This window comes from Tamandua tetradactyla, chromosome 8, assembly GCF_023851605.1.
Source record: "Tamandua tetradactyla isolate mTamTet1 chromosome 8, mTamTet1.pri, whole genome shotgun sequence".
NCBI lineage: Eukaryota > Metazoa > Chordata > Mammalia > Pilosa > Myrmecophagidae > Tamandua > Tamandua tetradactyla.
Window position 1 is genome coordinate 56,888,705 of NC_135334.1, and position 23,393 is coordinate 56,912,097.

General features: G+C 35.1%; 1 protein-coding gene across 1 annotated transcript in view; it reads right to left on the bottom strand.

The window, feature by feature from the left end:
• Window positions 1–23,393, bottom strand: part of TMEM135 (transmembrane protein 135) — a 360,541-nt gene that overhangs the window by 102,269 nt on the left and 234,879 nt on the right. The window contains exon 6 of the mRNA XM_077113327.1: window positions 18,872–18,918. Coding sequence (XP_076969442.1) covers window positions 18,872–18,918 — 47 coding nt within the window. The remainder of the gene's footprint in view (window positions 1–18,871; window positions 18,919–23,393) is intronic.

A 23,393-nucleotide genomic window follows, 5' to 3' on the forward strand; every position in this document is an offset into this window, starting at 1 on the left:
TAAAGAGAAATACCTCATTAGATAATAGGCAACCCTTTCTTTTTTATCCTTCTCATTTTATTTCTGCTTTTCCAAAGAATAATAAAAATTTAACATCTTATTTTATTAGGTGTAAATTCGTTTAAGAAAAATGAAAAGTACATTAGCCTAATTCACATTCATTCTCACAGTCCTTCCTAATCATAAACATGTGATAGAAAATTATAAGGGATGTAAACTAAAATCCAAATGAAATAGATAACACATTCAGAAACGTGAATGAAAACATTAATGATTATAAAATTCTTAGGACTCAGGTAATTTCAACAAGGTAGACTTGCTAATAAATCTTCCTACGTGCTTCAACAGTAGAAGTTTCTGGACATTTTAAAAGGTTAGGTGAGAAGAGGGTTATATTTCATAAATAACCCTGAAAATATATTAAAATGAAATCCTATAAGGAAGGCTTATCCAAAGTATTAGAAATTGGAGTTATACAATTCAAAAAGCATTTTTTTTTACTTACATCCAAGTAAGAAACAGATGTTAAGAGAACAATTGTAGTTACAATGTGAGAGCTTAATGTTTTTTGTGATAGATTGAAGAAATCAAGTCCAATAAACTGAAACGCTTTCCATCACCTGATTTGTCTTATCAGTCTTGTTATGAACAGTATTGAAGAAATGCAAAACCGTAAGAATCATGTACAACATTTTCAGCACACAAATCACTTTAGAAAGCATTCCAGGACAAATGGGATTCAGAGGTCCTGAACCGTCAAAACAACTTATTCTCTAAGGCCTGCAAAACCAAAGTAATATTCTGCTCTTCCTTTTACTTTGCATCTTAGTATGGTAGGAACATGATAAACAGTCAACATTCAGTCACCATCAAGGCCCCACGTGTACAAAGAGGCTTTGTGATTGACAAGGGACCATAAAAAAGGGAGAAGATCCACTTTTTTTCTTCCTCTAGGAAAGGCTCTGGACAGAGATGGCTGAAATTTTAAAATGAAAAACCTTCTCCATTTCAACCAGCTCACCTTGCAAGTTATGGTCCATTGACTCAATTATATACTTGAATAATTCATTTAATGTTTTAAGGAAACAAAATAGAATAAATCCACATATTTCCAATTTTTGCTACCTGTGCTGTTTTTCAGAAATGTTTACAAGAAATCACAGAAGAGGAAAATATGATATATTATCTGATGTAGATCACATTAATATAATCTCATTCTATGCCACTCCATTCATTTCAGTAATTTTCCATGGCAAGTAAAACGCACTTACAACACTCTCCCAAAAACATCCAAAAATATAGCAAAATAACTGCTAAACAAAATATATAATCGCTAGTGATATATAAATAAATATAATTTATAAAATTTTAAAAAATGCTCAAATCTCACATTTAATTTCTATTCACTAAATTGGAACAAATAAGCAAAGGATTTTATAGACTTTTTAATTTTTATTGTGGAAATATTTACATAGCTAAGTAATACCCCATTGTGTGTATATACCACACGTTGTTTATTCACATATCCATTAATGGACAGGTGGGTTGCCTCTACCCTACGGCTATTGTGAATAATGAATGCCACTAATAGCTGTTCAAGTTCCTGTCTTCAATTCTTTGGGGACTATATCTAGCCATGAGATTGCTGGGTCATATGGTAATTCCATACTTAACTTTCTAGGTACTTTCTAAGGAGTTTTACAGTTTTAGTTCTTATATTTAGGTTGTTGATCCATTTTGAGTTAAATTTTGTTTATAATGTGAATTCATCCTTTTGCATATGGATATTCAGTTTTCCCCAAACCATTTCTTGAGAAGACTATACTTTCCCCATTGAGCAGTGTTGGCACCCTTGTCAAAAATAGACTATAGAAGTTAGGATTTATTTCTGAACTTTCAATTCGACTGCATAAGTCTATATGTCTATCCTTTTGCAAGTACAGCACTGTTATGATTACTGTAGCTTTGAAATAAGTTTTGAATACGGGAAATTGAGACCTTCAACTTTGTTCTTTTTCAAACTGGTTTTGGCTGTTCTTTTTCAAACTGGTTTTGGCTGTGGGGAGCCCCTTGCCATTTCAGATGAATTAGATGATTGGTTTCTCCATTTCTGGGAAGAAGGCTGCTGGATCTTTGATTGGGATTGGTCGAATCTATAAATCGCTTTGGGTAGTATTGGCATCTTAATGGTATTGGAATACATTTCCATTTACTTAAATCCTTTAAAAATTTCTCTCAATTATGATTTGTAGTTTTCTGCATGTACGTCATTTACATTCTTGGCTAAATTTACTCAAAAATATTCTTCTAGTTGTTCTTGTAAATAGAATTGTTTTATTAATTTTCTTTACAAATTGTTCATTAGAGATGTATAGACACACCACTGATTTTCTGAGTGCTGATTTTGTACCCTATCACTTTGCTGAGTTCATTTTTTAGCTCTAGAGCTTCCTTGCAGATTCTGTGGTTATTTCTATAGAAAGGATCAGGTCATCAGCAAATAGGGAATATTATACTACTACTTTTCCAATTTGAAAGCTTTTTATTTCTTTTTCTTGTCTAATTACTTTGATTGAACTTCCGGCACAATGTTAGATAGCAGTAGTCAAAGTGAAGAACTTTCCTTTTCACGACCTTAGGAGGAAAGCTTTCAGTTGTTCACCATTGAATATAACATTAGCTGTGGGGTTTTCTGTATCTAGTTAAAGAAATTTTCTTCTTTTTTTTTTCTGTTTTTTTTCCCTTAATTCCATTAAAGTGGTATATTATATATGATTTTTTCATGTTGAACCACCCTTGTATTCCTGGAATAAATCCATCCGGTCATTGTGGCAAATAGAATCATATCCCTTACAAAGCCTTGTTCAAGTCTTAACTCCAGGTCCTGTGGTGTATGTTTATTTGTAAATAACATCTTCAAAGACCCTATTTGGATGAGGCCGAACTATGTATGGGTAGGTCTTAATCCAATAGGACTGGAATACTAATAGGCAAAGGAAATTTGAACATGGAAACAGAAATTACAGAAGGAGATTCAAAGAGACAAATTGCCATGTGATGGGGGCAAAAGATTGACTGCCAGCAAGCCACTACCAGAATGCTACACTTTGGAGAAGGCATGACCTACCAAAACCCTGATTTTAGATTTCTAGCTTCTGAAATTGTGACACAGTAAATTCCTGCTTTTTAAACCAACTAGTTTGTGATATCTGTTATTAGGAGCACTGGCAAACTAAGACAGTCATGGTATATAACCCTTTTAATATGCAGTTGGAATCAGTTTCCTACTATTTTGTTGAGATTATTTACATTTATCTTCTGTAATTTTCTTTTCATGGGATATCTTTATCTGGCTTTGGTATAGTTCCTTCTTCTTAAATATTTGAAAGACTTTGAGCAGCATTGGTATTACTTATTTGAATGTCTGGTAACATTCACCAGTGAAACAATCTGGTCCAGAGCTTTTCTTTGTTGGGAGGTTTTGATTTCTGATTCAATCTCTTTACTTGATATTAATCTGTTGAGATATGCTATTTCTTCTTGAGTCAATTTAGGTAATTTGTGTGTTTCCAGGAATTTCTCCATTTCATCTAGGTTATCTAATTTGCTGGCAAACAACTGTTCATAGTATTATTCTCTTGCAATACCTTTTATTTACGTAAGGTTGGTAGCAATTCTCTCCCAACCCCCACCATGCATTCATTTCTGATTTTTGGTATTTTTATCTTCTCGCTTATTCCCTCTGGCAGTCTAGCTAAAGGTTTGTCAATTTTTTATCTTCACCCCAAAGAACCAACTTCTGGTTTTGTTGATATTTTCCATTGTCTATTTCATATATATCTGTAATCTTCGTTATTGGCTACTCCAGGTCATTTTGGGTTTAGTTTGATCTTCTTTTTCTAGTGCCCCAAGTATGAGATTAGCTTACTGATTTGCAATATTTCTTCTTCTTCTTTTTATTTTTTTTTGAGGGGGGTGGTTCATGGTCCGGGAATTGAGCCCAGGTCTCCTGCATGGAAGGCAGGCATTCTAACCACTAACTACCTGTGCATCCTCTTCTTTTTTTAATTTAAGCATTTAGAGCTAGGAATTTCCCTCTGAACGGTGTCTTTGCTGCATCCCATAAGGTTTGATATATTGTGTTTTTGTTTTCATTTGTCTCAAGGTATTTCATAATTTTCCTTCTGATTTCTTCTTTGACTAACTGGTCGTTTAAGAAAGCTTTGCTTTTGTGACTTTTTAGGTTATCCATCTGTTACTGATTTCAAGCTTCATTCTTAACTGGTTGGAGAAGATATTTCGTAAGATTTCAATATTTTTAAATATATTGAAACTAGTTTTGTGACCAAACACATGGTCTATCCTAGAGAATGATTCATGTTTACCTGAGAAGAATATGTGTTCTATTGTTTGGGAGTGAAGTGTTTTATATATATGTCTGTTAGGACTAGTTGGTTTATAGTATTTTTCAAGTCTTCTATTTCCTTACTGATCTTCAGTGTAGATGTTCTATTGATTATTGAATGTGATATACTGAAGTCTTCACAGATTCTTAAAGTATATTCTTATGATCATAGCCTGTAATTAGCAATCTGTGATTTTTAAGTTTGAGCAGCAGGAATACATCAAATTTATATTTGAGAATATAAATAATATCTTAAATGTTTCAAATAAAGAAAAGTCTGAGCTGGCAAGTCTGATTCCGAGTCTTGGCTGCGGCGAGACCCCCGAGCGGCCGCAGCTGCGGCGGTCCGAGCTAATCCCTCCCTCCTTCTGGGGCTGGCTGAGAGACTCGGAGAGACAAGCTTCCCAGCCAAGGCGGCCGGCGCCACACTTTTGCGGGCGGCTTCGAGTCCACGACTACAAGTCTCGGATCAGAGGGCTATCCAAAGTCTGGGCTGGCAAGTCTGATTGCGAGACTTGGCTGCGGCGAGACCCCCGAGCGGCCGCAGCTGCGGCGGTCCGAGCTAATCCCTCCCTCCTTCCCGGGCCGGCTGAGAGTATCGGAGAAGTAAGTTCCCCAAGCCGAGGCAGGCGGCGCCCTTCTTTTGCGGGAGGCTTCGAGTCTCGGCGTTAAGTCCGCGGCTACGAGTCCTGGATCAGAGGGCTATCCAAAGTCTGGGCTGGCTAGACTGACTGCGAGACTCGGCTGCAGTGAGACCCCCGAGCGGCGTGCGATCTCCCGATCAGCGGCAGCTGCGGTGGTCCGAGCTACTCCCTCCCCCCTTTCCGGGCCGGCTGAGAGTATTGGAGAAGCAAGTTTGCCAAGCCGAGGCAGGTGGCACCCCTCTTTTGCGGGCGGCTTCGAGTCTCTGCTTCGAGTCCACGGATACGAGTCTCAGATAGGAGGGCTATCCAAGCCGTGGAAGCCCCCCCCCCCCCACGGGAGGCTTCCTGGTCTGGTGGGGAATCCCCCAGGCCCGCTGCGGCCCGCAACCAGCCACAGGGTCCCCTCAAGCCGCGGCAGCTGACGCCCCCACCACGCGCGGCCCCTGAACCAACGGAGAGATTTGGATCCGAAAGCCCCAGGCCACGGAGATCGGTGACTGGGGGAGACCCATTCCAAACACTTGAGACAAACGTGTGCCACGTGCGCCACGTACTGGGCAAGATAAGAAAAAGAGATCCCAGAGATTTCACAGAAAAATCTTACAACCTTGCTGGGTCCAACACCCAGAGAAATCTGAATAAATGCCCAGACGCCAGCAGCAGAAGATAACTGTCCACGCTCAAAAGATTGAGAATATGGCCCAGTCAAAGGAACAAACCAATAGCTCAAATGAGACACAAGAGCTGAGACAACTAATCCTGAATATACGAACAGAAATGGAAAACCTCTTCAAAAATGAAATCGATAAATTGAGGGAGGACATGAAGAGGACATGGGCTGAACATAAAGAAGAAATAGAAAAACTGAAAAAACAAATCGCAGAACTTATGGAAGTGAAGGATAAAGTAGCAAACATAGAAAAAATAATGGATAGTTACAATGATAGATTTAAAGAGACAGAAGATAGAATTAGTGATTTGGAGGATGGAACATCTGAATTCCAAAAAGAAACAGAAACTATAGGGAAAAGAATGGAGAAATTTGAACAGGGTATCAGGGAACTCAAGGACAATATGAACCGCACAAATATACGTGTTGTGGGTGTCCCAGAAGGAGAAGAGAAGGGAAAAGGAGGAGAAAAACTAATGGAAGAAATTTTCACTGAAAATTTCCCAACTCTTATGAAAGACCTAAATTTACAGATCCAAGAAGTGCAGCGCACCCCAAAGAGATTAGACCCAAATAGGCGTTCTCCAAGACACTTACTAGTTAGAATGTCAGAGGTCAATGAGAAAGAGAGGATCTTGAAAGCAGCAAGAGAAAAACAATCCATCACATACAAGGGAAACCCAATAAGACTATGTGTAGATTTCTCAGCAGAAACCATGGAAGCTAGAAGACAGTGGGATGATATATTTAAAATACTAAAAGAGAAAAACTGCCAACCAAGACTCCTATATCCAGCAAAATTATCCTTCAAAAATGAGGGAGAAATTAAAACATTCTCAGACAAAAAGTCACTGAAAGAATTCGTGACCAAGAGACCAGCTCTGCAAGAAATACTAAAGGGAGCATTAGAGTCAGATACAAAAAGACAGAAGAGAGAGATATGGAAAAGAGTGTAGAAAGAAGGAAAATCAGATATGATATATATAATACAAAAGGCAAAATGGTAGAGGAAAATATTATCCAAACAGTAATAACACTAAATGTCAATGGACTGAATTCCCCAATCAAAAGACATAGATTGGCAGAATGGATTAAAAAACAGGATCCTTCGATATGCTGTCTACAGGAAACACATCTTAGACCCAAAGATAAACATAGGTTGAAAGTGAAAGGTTGGGAAAAGATATTTCATGCAAATAACAACCAGAAAAGAGCAGGAGTGGCTATACTAATATCCAACAAATTAGACGTCAAATGTAAAGCAGTTAAAAGAGACAAAGAAGGACACTATATACTAATAAAAGGAACAGTTAAACAAGAAGACATAACAATCATAAATATTTATGCACCGAACCAGAATGCCCCAAAATACGTGGGGAATACACTGCAAACACTGAAAAGGGAAATAGACTCATATACTATAATAGTTGGAGACTTCAACTCACCACTCTCATCAAGGGACAGAACATCTAGACAGAAGATCAACAAAGAAATAGAGAATCTGAATATTACTATAAATGAACTAGACTTAATAGACATTTATAGGACATTACATCCCACAACAGCAGGATACACCTTTTTCTCAAGTGCTCATGGATCATTCTCAAAAATAGACCATATGCTGGGTCACAAAGCAAGTCTTAACAAATTTAAAAAGATTGAAATCTTACACAACACTTTCTCAGACCATAAAGGAATGATGTTGGAAATCAATAATAGGCAGAGTGCCAGAAAATTCACAAATACGTGGAGGCTCAACAACACACTCCTAAACAACGAGTGGGTCAAAGAAGAAATTGCTAGAGAAATTAGCAAATACCTCGAGGCGAATGAAAATGAAAACACAACATATCAAAACTTATGGGACGCAGCAAAGGCAGTGCTAAGAGGGAAATTTATTGCTCTAAATGCCTATATCAGAAAAGAAGAAAAGGCAAAAATTCAGGAATTAACTATCCATTTGGAAGAACTGGAGAAAGAACAGCAAGCTAACCCCAAAGCAAGCAAAAGGAAAGAAATAACAAAGATTAGAGCACAAATAAATGAAATTGAAAACATGAAAACAATAGAGAAAATCAATAAGGCCAGAAGTTGGTTCTATGAGAAAATCAATAAGATTGATGGGCCCTTAGCAAGATTGACAAAAAGAAGAAGAGAGAGGATGCAAATAAATAAGATCAGAAATGGAAGAGGAGACATAACTACTGACCTCACAGAAATAAAGGAGGTAATAACAGGATACTATGAACAACTTTACGCTAATAAATACAACAATTTAGAGGAAATGGACGGGTTCCTGGAAAGACATGAACAACCAACTTTGACTCAAGAAGAGATAGATGACCTCAACAAACCAATCACAAGTAAAGAAATCGAAGCAGTCATTCAAAAGCTTCCTAAAAAGAAAAGTCCAGGACCAGACGGCTTCACATGTGAATTCTATCAAACATTCCAGAAAGAATTAGTACCAACTCTCCTCAAACTCTTCAAAAAAATCGAAGTGGAGGGAAAACTACCTAACTCATTCTATGAAGCCAACATTACCCTCATACCAAAACCAGGCAAAGATATTACAAGAAAAGAAAACTACAGGCCGATCTCTCTAATGAATATTGATGCAAAAATCCTCAATAAAATTCTAGCAAATCGTATCCAACAACACATTAAAAGAATTATTCATCATGACCAAGTAGGATTCAACCCAGGTATGCAAGGATGGTTCAACATAAGAAAATCAATTAATGTAATACACCATATCAACAAATTAAAGCAGAAAAATCACATGATCATCTCAATTGATGCAGAGAAGGCATTTGACAAGATTCAACATCCTTTCCTGTTGAAAACACTTCAAAGGATAGGAATACAAGGGAACTTCCTTAAAATGATAGAGGGAATATATGAAAAACCCACAGCTAATATCATCCTTAATGGGGAAAAATTGAAAACGTTCCCCCTAAGATCAGGAACAAGACAAGGATGTCCACTATCACCACTATTATTCAACATTGTGTTGGAGGTTCTAGCCAGAGCAATTAGACAAGAAAAAGAAATACAAGGCATCAAAATTGGAAAGGAAGAAGTAAAACTATCACTGTTTGCAGACGATATGATACTATACGTCGAAAACCCGGAAAAATCCACAACAAAACTACTAGAGCTAATAAATGAGTACAGCAAAGTAGCAGGTTACAAGATCAACATTCAAAAATCTGTAGCATTTCTATACACTAGCAATGAACAAGCGGAGGGGGAAATCAAGAAACGAATCTCATTTACAATTGCAACTAAAAGAATAAAATACCTAGGAATAAATTTAACTAAAGAGACAAAAGACCTATACAAAGAAAACTACAAAAAACTGCTAAAAGAAATCACAGAAGACCTAAACAGATGGAAGGGCATACCGTGTTCATGGGTTGGAAGACTAAATATAGTTAAGATGTCAATCCTACCTAAATTGATTTACAGATTCAATGCAATACCAATCAAAATCCCAACAACTTATTTTTCAGAAATAGAAAAACCAATAAGCAAACTTATCTGGAAGGGCAGGGTGCCCCGAATTGCTAAAAGTATCTTGAGGAAAAAAAACGAAGCTGGAGGTCTTGCGCTGCCAGACTTTAAGGCATATTATGAAGCCACAGTGGTCAAAACAGCATGGTATTGGCATAAAGATAGATATATCGACCAATGGAATCGAATAGAGTGCTCAGATATAGACCCTCTCATCTATGGTCATTTGATCTTTGATAAGGGAGTCAAGCCAACTCACCTGGGACAGAACAGTCTCTTCAATAAATGGTGCCTAGAGAACTGGATATCCATATGCAAAAGAATGAAAGAAGACCCATATCTCACACCCTATACAAAAGTTAACTCAAAATGGATCAAAGATCTAAACATTAGGTCTAAGACCATAGAACAGTTAGAGGAAAATGTAGGGAGATATCTTATGAATCTTACAATTGGAGGCGGTTTTATGGACCTTACACCTAAAGCAAGAGCACTGAAGAAGGAAATAAATAAATGGGAACTCCTCAAAATTAAACACTTTTGTGCATCAAAGAACTTCATCAAGAAAGTAGAAAGACAGCCTACACAATGGGAATCAATATTTGGAAACGACATATCAGATAAAGGTCTAGTATCCAGAATTTATAATGAGATTGTTCAACTCAACAACAAAAAGATAGCCAACCCAATTACAAAATGGGAAAAAGACTTGAATAGACACCTCTCAGAGGAGGAAATACAAATGGCCAAAAGACACATGAAGAGATGCTCAATGTCCCTGGCCATTAGAGAAATGCAAATCAAAACCACAATGAGATATCATCTCACACCCACCAGAATGGCCATTATCAACAAAACAGAAAATGACAAGTGCTGGAGAGGATGCGGAGAAAGAGGCACACTTATCCACTGTTGGTGGGAATGTCAAATGGTGCAACCACTGTGGAAAGCAGTTTGGCGGTTCCTCAAAAAGCTGAATATAGAATTGCCATACGATCCAGCAATACCATTGCTGGGAATCTACTCAAAGGAATTAAGGGCAAAAACTCAAACAGACATTTGCACACCAATGTTTATAGCAGCGTTATTTACAATTGCAAAGAGATGGAAACAGCCAAAATGTCCATCAACAGACGAGTGGCTAAACAAACTGTGGTATATACGTACGATGGAATATTATGCAGCGTTAAGACAGGATAAACTTATGAAGCATGTAATAACATGGATGGACCTAGAAAACATTATGCTGAGTGAGTCTAGCCAAAAGCTAAAAGACAAATACTGTATGGTCCCAATGATGTGAATCGACACTCGAGAATAAACTTGGAATATGTCATTGGTAACAGAATTCAGCAGGAGTTAGAAACAGGGTAAGATAATGGGTAATCGGAGCTGATGGAATACAGACGGTGCAATAGGACTAGATACAAAAACTCAAAAATGGACAGTACAATAATACCTAATTGTAAAGTAATCATGTTAAAATACTGAACGAAGTTGCATCCGAGCTATAGGTTTTTGTTTTGTTTTGTTTTGTTTGTTTTGTTCTTATTATTATTACTTTTATTTTTTTCTCTATATTAACATTCTATATCTTTTTCTGTTATAATGCTAGTTCTTCTAAACCGATGCAAATGTACTAAGAAACGATGATCATGCATCTATGTGATGATGTTAAGAATTACTGATTGCATATGTAGAATGGTATGACGTCTAAAAAAAAAAAAAATGGTCAGCACAATACTGCCTAATTGTAATGTAATTATCTTGGAACGCTGAATGAAGCTGCATCTGATCTATAGTTTTTTTTTGTTTGTTTTGTTTTTTTTTTCTCTTATATATTTTTGTACTTTTTATTTTTATTTGTGTTTTCTCTCTGTGTTATCACTTTATTTCTTTTTCTGTTGTAGTGCTATTTCTTTCTCTAAATCGATGCATATGTACTGAGAAATGATGACCATACACCTATGTGATGATATTAAGAATTACTGATTGCATATGTAGAATGGATTGATTTCTATTGTTGTGTTAGTTAATTTTTTTAATTAATAAAAAAAAAATGTTTCAAATAAAGTATCTCAATTCTTCAAACTTCTTTGCCTCCAATTAATAAATTAATACCTCTGGTATCATATCATGTCATTATTTTTCTGAAATTAGTCTTTGTTGGCTTTAGTTTTTTAAGCTCCACATTCAAATTTAACTTTTTGGTAAAAATAAAATCCTAATTCATAAATATCAAAACCAAATTTTAGTCTTATTAGCACAATGTTAAAATAAGAAAACCTCATACGTACTTGTAACTTCTATGCAGCTTCCTCTACTACTTCTCATCTAATTGTAAAGTGAAGTGTCTTAGAACTAAAAGTATGAATTTCCTAAACTGCAGTTCCAGCAATTCTGGAAACAGAGTTGCAGTACATTTGCATATTCTCCATTTTGTTATTCTCCAAGAGAACACTCCTCCTTCAAATACACCTAAGAAAAAGTTAAGTTTCTTGATGTTCTCTTTCAATATGTGCCTGTGCGACTAAAAAAAAACAGTAACATCCCTGAGGAATGGCAGCAGAGAAGTGTTTAATGTGGTTGACTCCTGAAATGCCACGGCACTATACAACAATGAAGATCTGTTTCTAGCTCAGACATCTTTTATAAAAGCTTATTGAGATAAAATTCACACACTATACACCTCATTTCAGTATATTCACAGATGTGTTAGCTACCACACTCAATTTTAGAACATTTTTATCACCCTTAAAAAATATTCCATACCCATTAATAGTTAAGTCAGCTCCCATACCCACCACTCTCCCAGCCCTAGGCAACCACCAACCTACTTTCTATCTCTACGGATTTTCTTACTCTGGACATTTCTTACAAAAGGAATCATAAAATGTGATCTTTCCACATTTTTAGTTTTGCAGAACTTTTTTTTAACCATTCTTTCTTCTAAGATCTCCAAGTCTGTTCTCCTATCCCCTCACTTCCCATTCCCTATACTCTAAATTCTTGCCCTAAATATGGAAATGTGTGGAATAGCTCAGAATACGTTAATTTCCAATCTCTTGCTTTAGCTGTAACATACTTGACAGAAATGTATTTTCCCAAGGAAAAATCATAAATGTTATTGGTTTCTCTAGTACTACTGGCACTATATTCCAAGTATATTTTATAGATTCATTAATAAGGTATATAAGTTTTAAGAACTGGCTGCAAACACAAATACCATTTTTTTAAAAGTATATCCTTATAGAAATATCTGTTCTAAATTCTCATAGCCACAGGGATAATTTTATGTAGGAAAAACTTAAGATGAGAGAAGCCAAGTAATTTGTGCAAGGCCACAGAATTAGTAAGGGGTATAGCCAAAACCTGAAGAGAGGGTCTGTTCTGTGTGGCACCAATGATTGCGATTTCCTTGACTTCATGGAAACTTCTAAAACACATTTATGTTTTTCACTAAGCCAATTAAAATTTTGTAAAGCTAAATATTTTAGTTCTAAACATTAAATGTTTTTAACTCAGTATCATACATCCCAACATTTCTTTTACCTACAACACCCTCTAGTAATAATCACCAAAGCCAACAAACTATTGCTGACATTGTCAAGAAAAAAAATGTGTTAAAATTATTTCAAAGATTTGTCACTACTGTTGGCAATTTATTATGATGTATTATTTCTTTACCTATGAATATTTGATTTGTTGAGACTTTGGTAAAAGTAAAAACTACACACAAGACGAATTTCTTGCTGCTCAAAACAGAAATGCTTTATTAAAAATGTTTTGCTAATTCCAAATTTATATGAAAATCTTCTGTGAATAGTCATTTTTAAAACAAAAATACTTTTTTTTTAAATTTCTCATACTCTTCCTAAAGGGTGATATACATTTAGAGGAAGAATTCTTTTTCTGTCTATATTATACATACAATTTGTAGAATTTGGAAAATTTACTTCTCTTTCATGATACAACTATTGTTACTATTAAATTCTAGCTAAAGCATAGATTTAATAAAAATGAAATAAGATGGCCCAATGCCAATCTGATTTTAGCTTAACAATTCTAATAAAGGTTAAAATTGTCTTAGGTCAGCAGTGTATTCCCCACTATTAGTACAAAAAAGATATATATAATTATGGCTCATCCTTTATTTTAAGTGCAGCTCACCATCTTGATTCACAAAGAAACTCTTTATATCCAGTAGGACACCATGGGATTAGAATAAGTCTACATGGCAATGAATGATGATAGTATATTAATGGCGTAAACTTTTCACTGATTGAATAACCTGCAATCTCATCCATTTCTTGAACATTGACATCAGTGAACACAACAAGCAAAACATCAATATTCAGAAAACTCCCCCAAAACAGCCCTTTTATTGATAAGAAAACAGAGCTGCATCAAGGTTCTGAAAGGCAACGAACCACTTTTGACATGATTATGTCCCATTAAGCCCTTACTTTAAGGGGTTGCATTTTTAAGTTCGAACAATTTCCCCACGCAGTATTTCTCTTCACCTTCTACAAAAGATGATGAAAACTTTATATTATTTATAAAAAGTTTGAGCAACTTCTTTAACTGGGCACAAGTATCTCAAAGGGTGACAAAAAGTCTCTCATCTCTAAATGCAGTACACTCACCAAATGCATAGATTAATTTTTTCCCAAAAAAAGGAAGTCAAATTACAGCCATATGACTTGCTAATGAACTTTGCATTCTCATACAGTGATCTACAAAATTTATGAACTTATGTTTCTCATTTTTTCCATTTGCTTTGAAGAAACAACAGTCCTAATAGTCACTGCACTTCTTTTCACAGATCAAATTTTACGTTTTTGGTAAGCTCATCGGTTTGGCTGCCAATTAAGAAAGTACCTTGCTTCACCTGCATTTATCTTCCAGGGAATACTGATTTAACATGCCCAGGTAAAAGTTAATTTACCTTCTAAAATGATTTAATGCATTTAAGAAGGCATAAACATTCGACTTTCCTATTTCCTATCTGTCCTATCCATCAGTTCTCTCTCACTTAACCATATGTCCAGGCTCCCAAACAGAGCTTCAATCTTCCTCCTAATCTGTTTCTTATGATCTCTCTCAGACATATAAGTTTAACAATCTACCCATCTATGTTGGCATTCTGGACTATATTTTAGACTATCTCTCTTTTTCCCATTCTCCAACTTGTCAATCTCTCCTATTGTGAAACCATCTCTTACCTACTTAAATATCTCCATAGTCTAGTCTCTCCTGTGTTAAACAATAAAAAGAAAGAATAAGAAAAATCTTTAATCCTCTAACTTGCCCTTTTTTTTCCTCTCAAGCTTCTTGAGTTTACTATACTTACTCAACCTCTTGTCTCACATTTATTTCTTAATCCACAACTACAAATCAACTACAGAAATTTCTCTAGTACAAGATTACCATTGGCCTCTAGGCCGCTAAAGCAAATGAACACTTTTTAACCCATACCTTACTAGACATACCTATAAGCATCAATATAAAACATCACACCCTCATTCTTGAAATTCTCTTTTATTTTAAATAACTCACATTCCTAGCTTAAACTTAACAATCACTTCCCTTAACTCTCCTTTTGCTAATGGAACAAATCATTGAGCTTGGGTTCTCACACGTATCTCAGTAGTTTTTCACACTGTTAACCGTGACCCCTTTGTAGGTCTGCTCCTAATCAAACCTGAATCAAGAATAGTGATGACTCCTTTAATTTGAAAAAACTAGGCTGCTTTACCCATAAAAGAAATGCTTTAAAGGGTGCAAGAGACATAATTTTCTGTTAAATTTTCAACACGACTTCTGCTTAGCCTGAAACTGATACTGACAAAACCCTAGGCCCAGCAACGACACTAATAAACAAAGTAACTGACCGAAAGAGGCAGAAAGCCCATTGGGGATGTATAGCCAGAGCCTTCTTTCAAAATTTCTTCCAAATATGTTTCACCCCTCCTTGTACCCCAATTCGTAACAGAATCCACAGTATTTGTTGGTATCAACAGAAATTAGTTGGATGGCTAGATAACAGGCAGGCCAGCAGGCTGAGAACTATAACAGAACTAGAACTCTCTCCAAATATTATCACCCTCCCTCTCCCCAACTGTTTGAAATATTTCAGGATTCAGTTTGAAATATTACATAAACCTTATTCCTAGCGTATGGACTGCAAATCAGGATCACTGTGTATGGGGTAACGTATGTGAAAGGACTATTTAAAAACTATGAACAGCTATGCAAAAGTAAGATATTTCCACTTTTATTACACATTTTGATAGGCGTAGCTTTCAAAACTAAGAACTATGCTTCATTTTTTAAGTAAATTCATACTATAACCATCATATCCCATGTGTCACCTTCAGAAAACAGTTATGGAACTATTCCCTCAAGCTTTTTTCCTTAACAGCAACAAAAAATGCAATTAAAACATTTTCTCTCTTTTAAAAGTGGGTCTCCCCTTTTGTTGCTCAGATGTGGCCTCTCTCTCTCTCTCTCTCTCTAAGCCCAATTCTGCAAGTTAAACCATTACCCTGCCCGATATGTGGGGAACGACGACCAGTGTGAGACTCCCTGGCAACATGGGACATGACTCCCAGGGATGAGCCTGGCCCTGGCACACTGGGATCGACAACATTTTCCTGACCAAAAGGGGGAGAAGAAATGTAACAAAATAAGATGACAGTGGCTAAGAGACACTCAAACAGACTCAAGAGGCTATTCTGGGGGCTACTCTTTCACAAGCTTCAGCTAGATATTGTTAATTGCTAGTTTGCCAACTCCCAACCAGCATCATTCCTATTAGCCTTAAAGAACACCCAGGGCTCTATCTGAGATCCTACAAAAATTGCATGCACTAAGTTTACTTTTCAGAAACTTAAAACCTTCAGATGGTTCCTAGGCCAGATGAGTTCAGAAACCCAGAGATGTCAGTCTCGCTAAGAACATCAACCAATTTCATCCCCCTTTCCTATTGTCAACACCCCTTTTCAACATGAAAAAAGTTAGAATGGGCATAACCCAAATATCCCTAAAGATTGGGAGAAGGATCAAAGGAGAAGAAGGAGTTATAACAGAGAAGTTAGGATATAACAAATGAATATGACTACTGAATCATTTACACTGGTATTTCTTTTTAGTCTCCAATGTCTTAGAACAGAAAGAAGGAAAAACCTGAAACTGCAGAACGGTAACCCATACCAAAGTTTGAAATCTGTTCTATAACCACTTGTTAAAACGTACTTCGAAATTTATTGCTTTTTGAATATATGTTATATTTCACATAAAAAAAAAAGTATGTCTCATTTTCCTTTTCCCAATTTACAGGTTAAGATAAAGATACAAGATTATTCATTCGAAACATAAATTTTTTCTATATCCCCTTCTCAAAGGAGATTACCATAAATTGATCCCTGGGGACAATATCATTTGATATTTAATTATCTAACTTTAGGCAATTAGATTTCTAAAATAATTTTGAATAAATGAAATAAATGTGCCCTCAAATATCTATATTTATAATAAAGTAAATTATACAAATAAAATACACTAAAGCAATTACTTGCCAAATGCTACATACAAGATTGTTTCTTCCTTCCAACATGTGCCACAGTTAAGACAAACATTTAACATTGTTTTGTTTATTTATACCACTATATAAATGGTTTTATTTTACCATATGCCAAAACCTCTTTTGTTGAGATATTCAAACTAACTTCTGCCAGGAACACTAGGAATTTGGTAATAGTGCTTCTTTTGAGAGAAAAACAACAACTATCCTCAGAAAATTGAAAATGTTTTTCTTGGCACTTAAACCTTGTATTGAGCCTTCTGGAAAGTATTTTAAAGCTGCTGTGTTTAACCCAGACTTTGTGACTGAAACAGGAAAAGATTCTGTTATGTTGCACCAAAATACATATTTATAGGGCTGATTTTCTTTCTACACCAAAAATACGAGGTTGATGGCAGCAGTTTTCAAAACGTAATTTTCTAGAACCATGCCATGAATTGGGTTTTATCAGTGTATTCAACACAGTTTCTTTTTTAAACCTCAAAACTTCTGATGACTAAAAAATGCTACATGTTACTCAGATATGCTTTGTTAAGTGCCACAATGGCAAGGATTTTTTTTTCATTTAACTATTGTTCTGTTAGGAGCTTGCACAAAAAGAAAATTTATCCAAACTATACTTTGTGGCTGGCTGTGCATATAAGGAAAAAAAGCATGTTTCTAAATTGTTATCTTTTTATGACTGTATTTTCCCTGCTGGGTATGCTTTACCTTCAGAATAAACAGACAGAACTAAATAAATTATGTGAACTTTTTGCAATATTGCCCTAATAATATATCTGAGTACAAATATGGAGTTTTAGGAAATTAATGAAATAGTCATTGTTCCTAATTCTTTCATTCGCCCTTAAATTATTTCATTAGAAGAAAGCGGGCACAGGAACAGTATGGTGTATATGATGATAAATTAATAGAGAATTATAGACGGACCAAACAATTTCCACCAGACAGCTGCAGCAATTTTTCAGTCACTAATGAATGGAATAAAGCACTATGCTCCTCATTACCTATCTTTTTGCATATCAATTCCTCTCTACCCTGAATCATTTTACATTTTTTACCTCTTAACAGCCTGGCTGTTCCTTTATATGAAGAATAGCAGCAACATCATCATTTTGTATTTAAAAAACATTTTTTATGTAGTCAAAATAATTTAAAATTATATCATATGCTATCAAATATCTATTCACATGTTCTGCAGGAAATTAGTAGTTTAAAAATTCAGAAGGTTGAATTGTCTTATTTTGAATTGTCTAATTTTTTATAAACAAAAAATTATGTTATCCACCAAATATATTTTATTAAAAACCCATAATTGCCTTTGTCAATTAAGTGTAAATTTTAATTTTAAAAGCCTTGTCTTTCCTACTGTGATGGAATTCTACCTTTATCCAGAAAAAATGAGAGAAATCCCATTCAAATAAGTACAACAGATGAGAACTACATGGGTATTAATGGTATCACTGAAAAATGAATATTTTGAAGAAGTAGATTTTACCTTATAAAAAATCCTGTTCCCAAACTGCTGTAGTTACATGATAATGACTGACATTATTCTTACTGGCATTTAATTCTTGAGGCATCCTAACACTCCTTCTACATTCCTCAGAGTCCCAGAGTTAGGAAAAAATACAACCTTGGCATTATGGCCCAACTCAGTGTTCTAAAGACTGATTACTATGCTACTCTATCCTCACAGAAAGAAGGCTTAGATTCTTTTTCACTGAAATGTAGGATGTTGGTTGCTGTAAAAGGACAATGAAAAAATAGCAAAAAATCAGGTTGCCAAAAAAATTAATTATTTATCAGGATTTGGGGACTACTAATTTCCATATTCTACTTTCCAAGATGAAAAGCTAATCATCTTTCCCTCTATTTAACTTTTCTCTACTCACTAAGAAGCAGTGATTTATCTCTAACCATCCAAGGAATAAAAACTCCTGCCACTTATAGGGATAATTATTTGGAAAACACTTTAGTTTACTAGTTGATAAAAATTACAAAGGATACTGCTTTTTATATTGAAAGTAAATAGGTATAACAAAACATACCTGAAAAAGAACATGTACATGGCAGCTGTGATGCAGAACAAAAGAACCTACAACAAGAAGAAAATAGATTACTCACAAAAGAACGTTGAAATCATCATGTATATGGCTTACAAAAGCAAAATGCCTACTTTTATACAAATATAAAAAATTTCCTCCATGAACCAGAACAAATGTATAAAACTATTGAAAGGAGTTAATAATGGAATGGTATATGAGAAAATAATGCACCTACTGCAAAACACAAGACTATAGTTAACAATCATATCTTAATGTTCTTTTATCAACAGTGGTGAATGTGCCATACCAATGTTGGGGATCAATGATGGGGGGGGAGAGATGTGGGGAATGGGATGTTTTGGGTGTTCTCTTTTTCTTTTCCTGAAGTAATGAAAATGTCATAAAATTGATTGTGGTGATGAATGCACACCTATGTGGTGATGCTGTGAGCCACTGACTGTATACTTTAGATGGATTGTGTAGTGCGTGAATATATCTCAAAATTACATTAAAAAAATAACTACTTTTATATTTTGTGCCTAAAACAATACAAGGATGTAAAAAACTAATCATACACATATCACATTCTCTACCTTTCAAATAAACCATATGAGGGCAATAATACACCTGAAATAATTATATATACACTTACTTATAATACTTATACATACATACATACACACACACAAGTTATATAGGCTGGCTTTGTAGTTTAGAAAGGAACAGTCTATTGTTTCAACTTGTCTGTAAGATACTTGAGGAAGCAATTAATTTATAAACAAAAACAACTTGCTTTTATATAATCAAGTTAACAAATACATCATAAAACTTATTAAGTATTTTACCAAGACAAGCAGATTTTTCTTAAATGTAAAACACAGTCTAGTTGTCAATCAATTCTAATCAATAAGAAACCCTCATAAAAATATAATACTCTTTTATGGGGACAGACCACCAATGAAAAAGTCATCTGAAACCTTGCATAAAAAACCACAGTAAATCTGAATTGAAGAAGCTCTCTTCAAACACATCAAAGACAACAGACTAAGAAAGTATATGGAAGGCATTCCAGAACTCCAGTCCTGATTAAAGCCTTCATTATTTAAGTGAATCCCTAAAAGTCGTTTTAAATCACACAAAAAAAGAAGTCATGAGATGCATTGTTAACATGTTAGCAACAGTGTAAGTTAGGCACAAGAATTGTCAATGGCCCACAGCATAGACAAACTGCAAATGAACAATCTCTAACAATGTAAATGGTTGACTAGAGGAACAATCAAAAAATGGTGTACAACAGCTTCTGCTGTTTCTGACACAAATACTTTTTCGTCAACTAAAAGAAAATTAAAATTTTTCTTATTAAACATCAAACTTGACAAATTTCCATCTTAGCCTAAGATAAGGCGTTATAAATATTACCTGGATGACTCTGAATTATATAAACATACCAACTAAAAGGAAGTGTATCAATTACTACTAGACAAATGTGTTTTATATCAGTATGATCTTTCTCTAATAAACACGCAAACTCTTCAATCCTCCCTACTCCCCTCCTACCTACCCTGTCCCTCTTTTCCAATGCCATTAAAAAAAATACTTTCATGACACATAGGTTCATGTCACTGATTTTAGGAACATAACATAAAACATATGGAATAATCTTCAGTTAATGACTGATCTATTATAAATTAATGTCCAAGTATCTTTGTTTACTGGCTACAATTTGCTATTTTTAGTAGCTTTGGATAGGGCACAACAATATTTTGAAGAAAAGAGACTTAAGACATTTTCTTTTGTAGAAAAATGAGACATAAGGGAATAGAAATGCAAGAGTAGGGATTAGAGCTTTATACAAAGAGGTCAAGGAAAGAGAGATGTCAGCAGAGACACTGAGATGAGAGACAAGCCATGGAGACCAGATCAAACAGAGCCACTGGAAGGACTTGGGAATTTACTGACAAAGACAGGAATTCAATGTAAAATATATTTAGTATTATGTTCATCAATGACACTAAAGAAATGATTCATTTTTAGCTAAGGAAGGTTTTTAAATTAATTAGTTAATTTATTAATCATTATGACTTCAACAAAGTGCCTTTCCAAATAAATGTAAATCTGCACTTAAATTATGAAGAACATTTTCTCTGTTTCAAATTATGCAATTTAAGAGCTAAAAGGAACTTCAGATGAGCCCCTATAAATTATTCTACATCAGGAAACTTAGATCCTGAGATGATAAATCCATGCTTACTCTTCAAGTTGTATTTTGCATTCCTTCATTAAACAAATATTTACCAAGTAGTTACTAAATACTACTACACATTGCTAAATACAATACTTAAAGATAATGTATTTTTATGTATATCCTAGCTTAAAGGATACTGCTCTGCAGTCCAATACTGTAGTCATTTACCACATATGGCTATTTAACTTTTTAATAGCTATACTGAGTATATTGACATAAACTGCACATATTTAACATATGTATAATATTATAAATTTTGACATAGGTATACACTTATAAAAATCACGATCACAATCAAGATAATGAGCATGTCTATCATTCCAAAAAGTCTCAGACCCCTATAATTCTTCCTATCCTCTCACCATTCCCCCCCATCTGCAGGCAATCACAGAACTGCTTTCTACCACTACACATTAGTTCACATGTCCTAGAATTTTATACAAATAGAATCATACAGTATGTAGTCTTTTATGGCTGGTTTCTTTCATGTACCTTTTATAGTTATTTTGAGATTCATACTTATTCTAACTTATGTTTGAATAGTTCATTTTTATAGCAAAGTAGTAATTCATTGAGTGGATGCATCCATTTACCTGTTGATGGATATTCTGGATTACTTCCAGGTTTTGCTACCACATTTACACACAAAAAAGTACTTATGAATATTCCTGTATAAGTCTTTCTATGGAAAATTACTTTCATTTTTCTTGGGTAAATATTTAGGAGTAGAATGGCAGGATCATATGGCAGGTCTATGTTTAACTTTTTAGGATATAGTGAAATTTTTCCAAAGTGATTAAATTGTTTTATAGTTACAGAAGTAACGCATTAGAATTCCAGTTCCACATTCTCACAACATCTAGTATGGTCACCTTTTAAAAATTTAGCCATTCTAATTGTGTGTTATTGGTATTCCAATCTCTTGGGGGTGCAGACCTATTATTTAGGGTGGAAACTTTGATTGGATTGTTTCCTTGGAGATGTGACACACCCAATAGTGGGTGAGACCTTTGATTAGAATGCTTCTATGGAGAAGTATTCCAGTTAATTGTGCCTGTGACCTTTTGACTAGATGGAGATATGACACTGCCCATTTAAGGGGTGTCTTGATTAGTTTACTGAAGGCCCTGAAAAGGGGAAACATTTTAGTGAAAGCTCAGAAGTGACATAGACACAGATGTTTGGAGATGCTTGAATGCTGACAGAGAGATGAGCCACCTAGACACAGATGTTTGGAGTTGTAGAGTCCAGCAGATGTTGCCCTATGCCTTCCATGAGATGCTAAGCAGGGGTTGAGAGAGCCATTTGAAACCAGAAGCCAGGAGAGGATGCAGATGCCAGCCACGTGCCTACGCATGCGACAGACATAGGCTTTTCTCAAGTTAAAGTAACTTTCTCTGGATGCCTTAATTTGGACACTTTTATGGCCTTAGAATTGCAAATTTGTAAGTTAATGAATCCCGTTTATAAAAGTCAACCCATTTCTGGTATATTGCATTCTGGCAGCTTAGCAAACTAAAACAGTATGAGATATTAATCCAAGCTATTTATTTTGTGTATGAATGTCCAAATGTTATAGCACAGTTATATAAAAGTCTCATTCTCAACAGAATTGTCTTTGCCCCTTTGTCAGAAATCAGTTGTCTATATATATGTAGGTCTATTTCTGGAATCTCTATTCTGTTTCATTGATCCATTTTTCTCTTTATGCCAATGCCACATTGCCTTGACTACTTTAGCTTATAAGTCCTGTAGTCAGGTACTCTAATTCCCCCAATTTTATCTGGTTTTCAAAGTCGTTTTGACTATTTTAGATCCTTTGCATTTCCACATGAATTTTAGAATCAAATTGAATACTTCTACCAAAAAATGTTAAAGTGTACTGAGATTTTGATTGAGATTGTGTTGATTATATATGTATACACACACACACACACACACACACCACAAATTTGGGAAGAACTGACATCTAAATAATATTATGTTTTCCAAGCCATGTACAAGGTACACGTGGTGGTTTGTGGTATATACCCTAGAAAAAAGATGTTCTTAAACCTAATCCATTCCTGTGGGTGTGAACCCATTATAAAAAGGACCTTTAGGTGAGGGTACTTCAGTTAAGATATGGCCTGCCTCAGTCAGGATGGATCTTACTTCTATTACTAGAATCCTTTATAAGCAGAATGAAATTCAGAAATAGAGAAAGAAAAAAAAAAAAAAAGCCACAGAGGGAGGAACAAGAAGCTGACCACCAGTGACACCTGGAAGAGATGGCAGAGA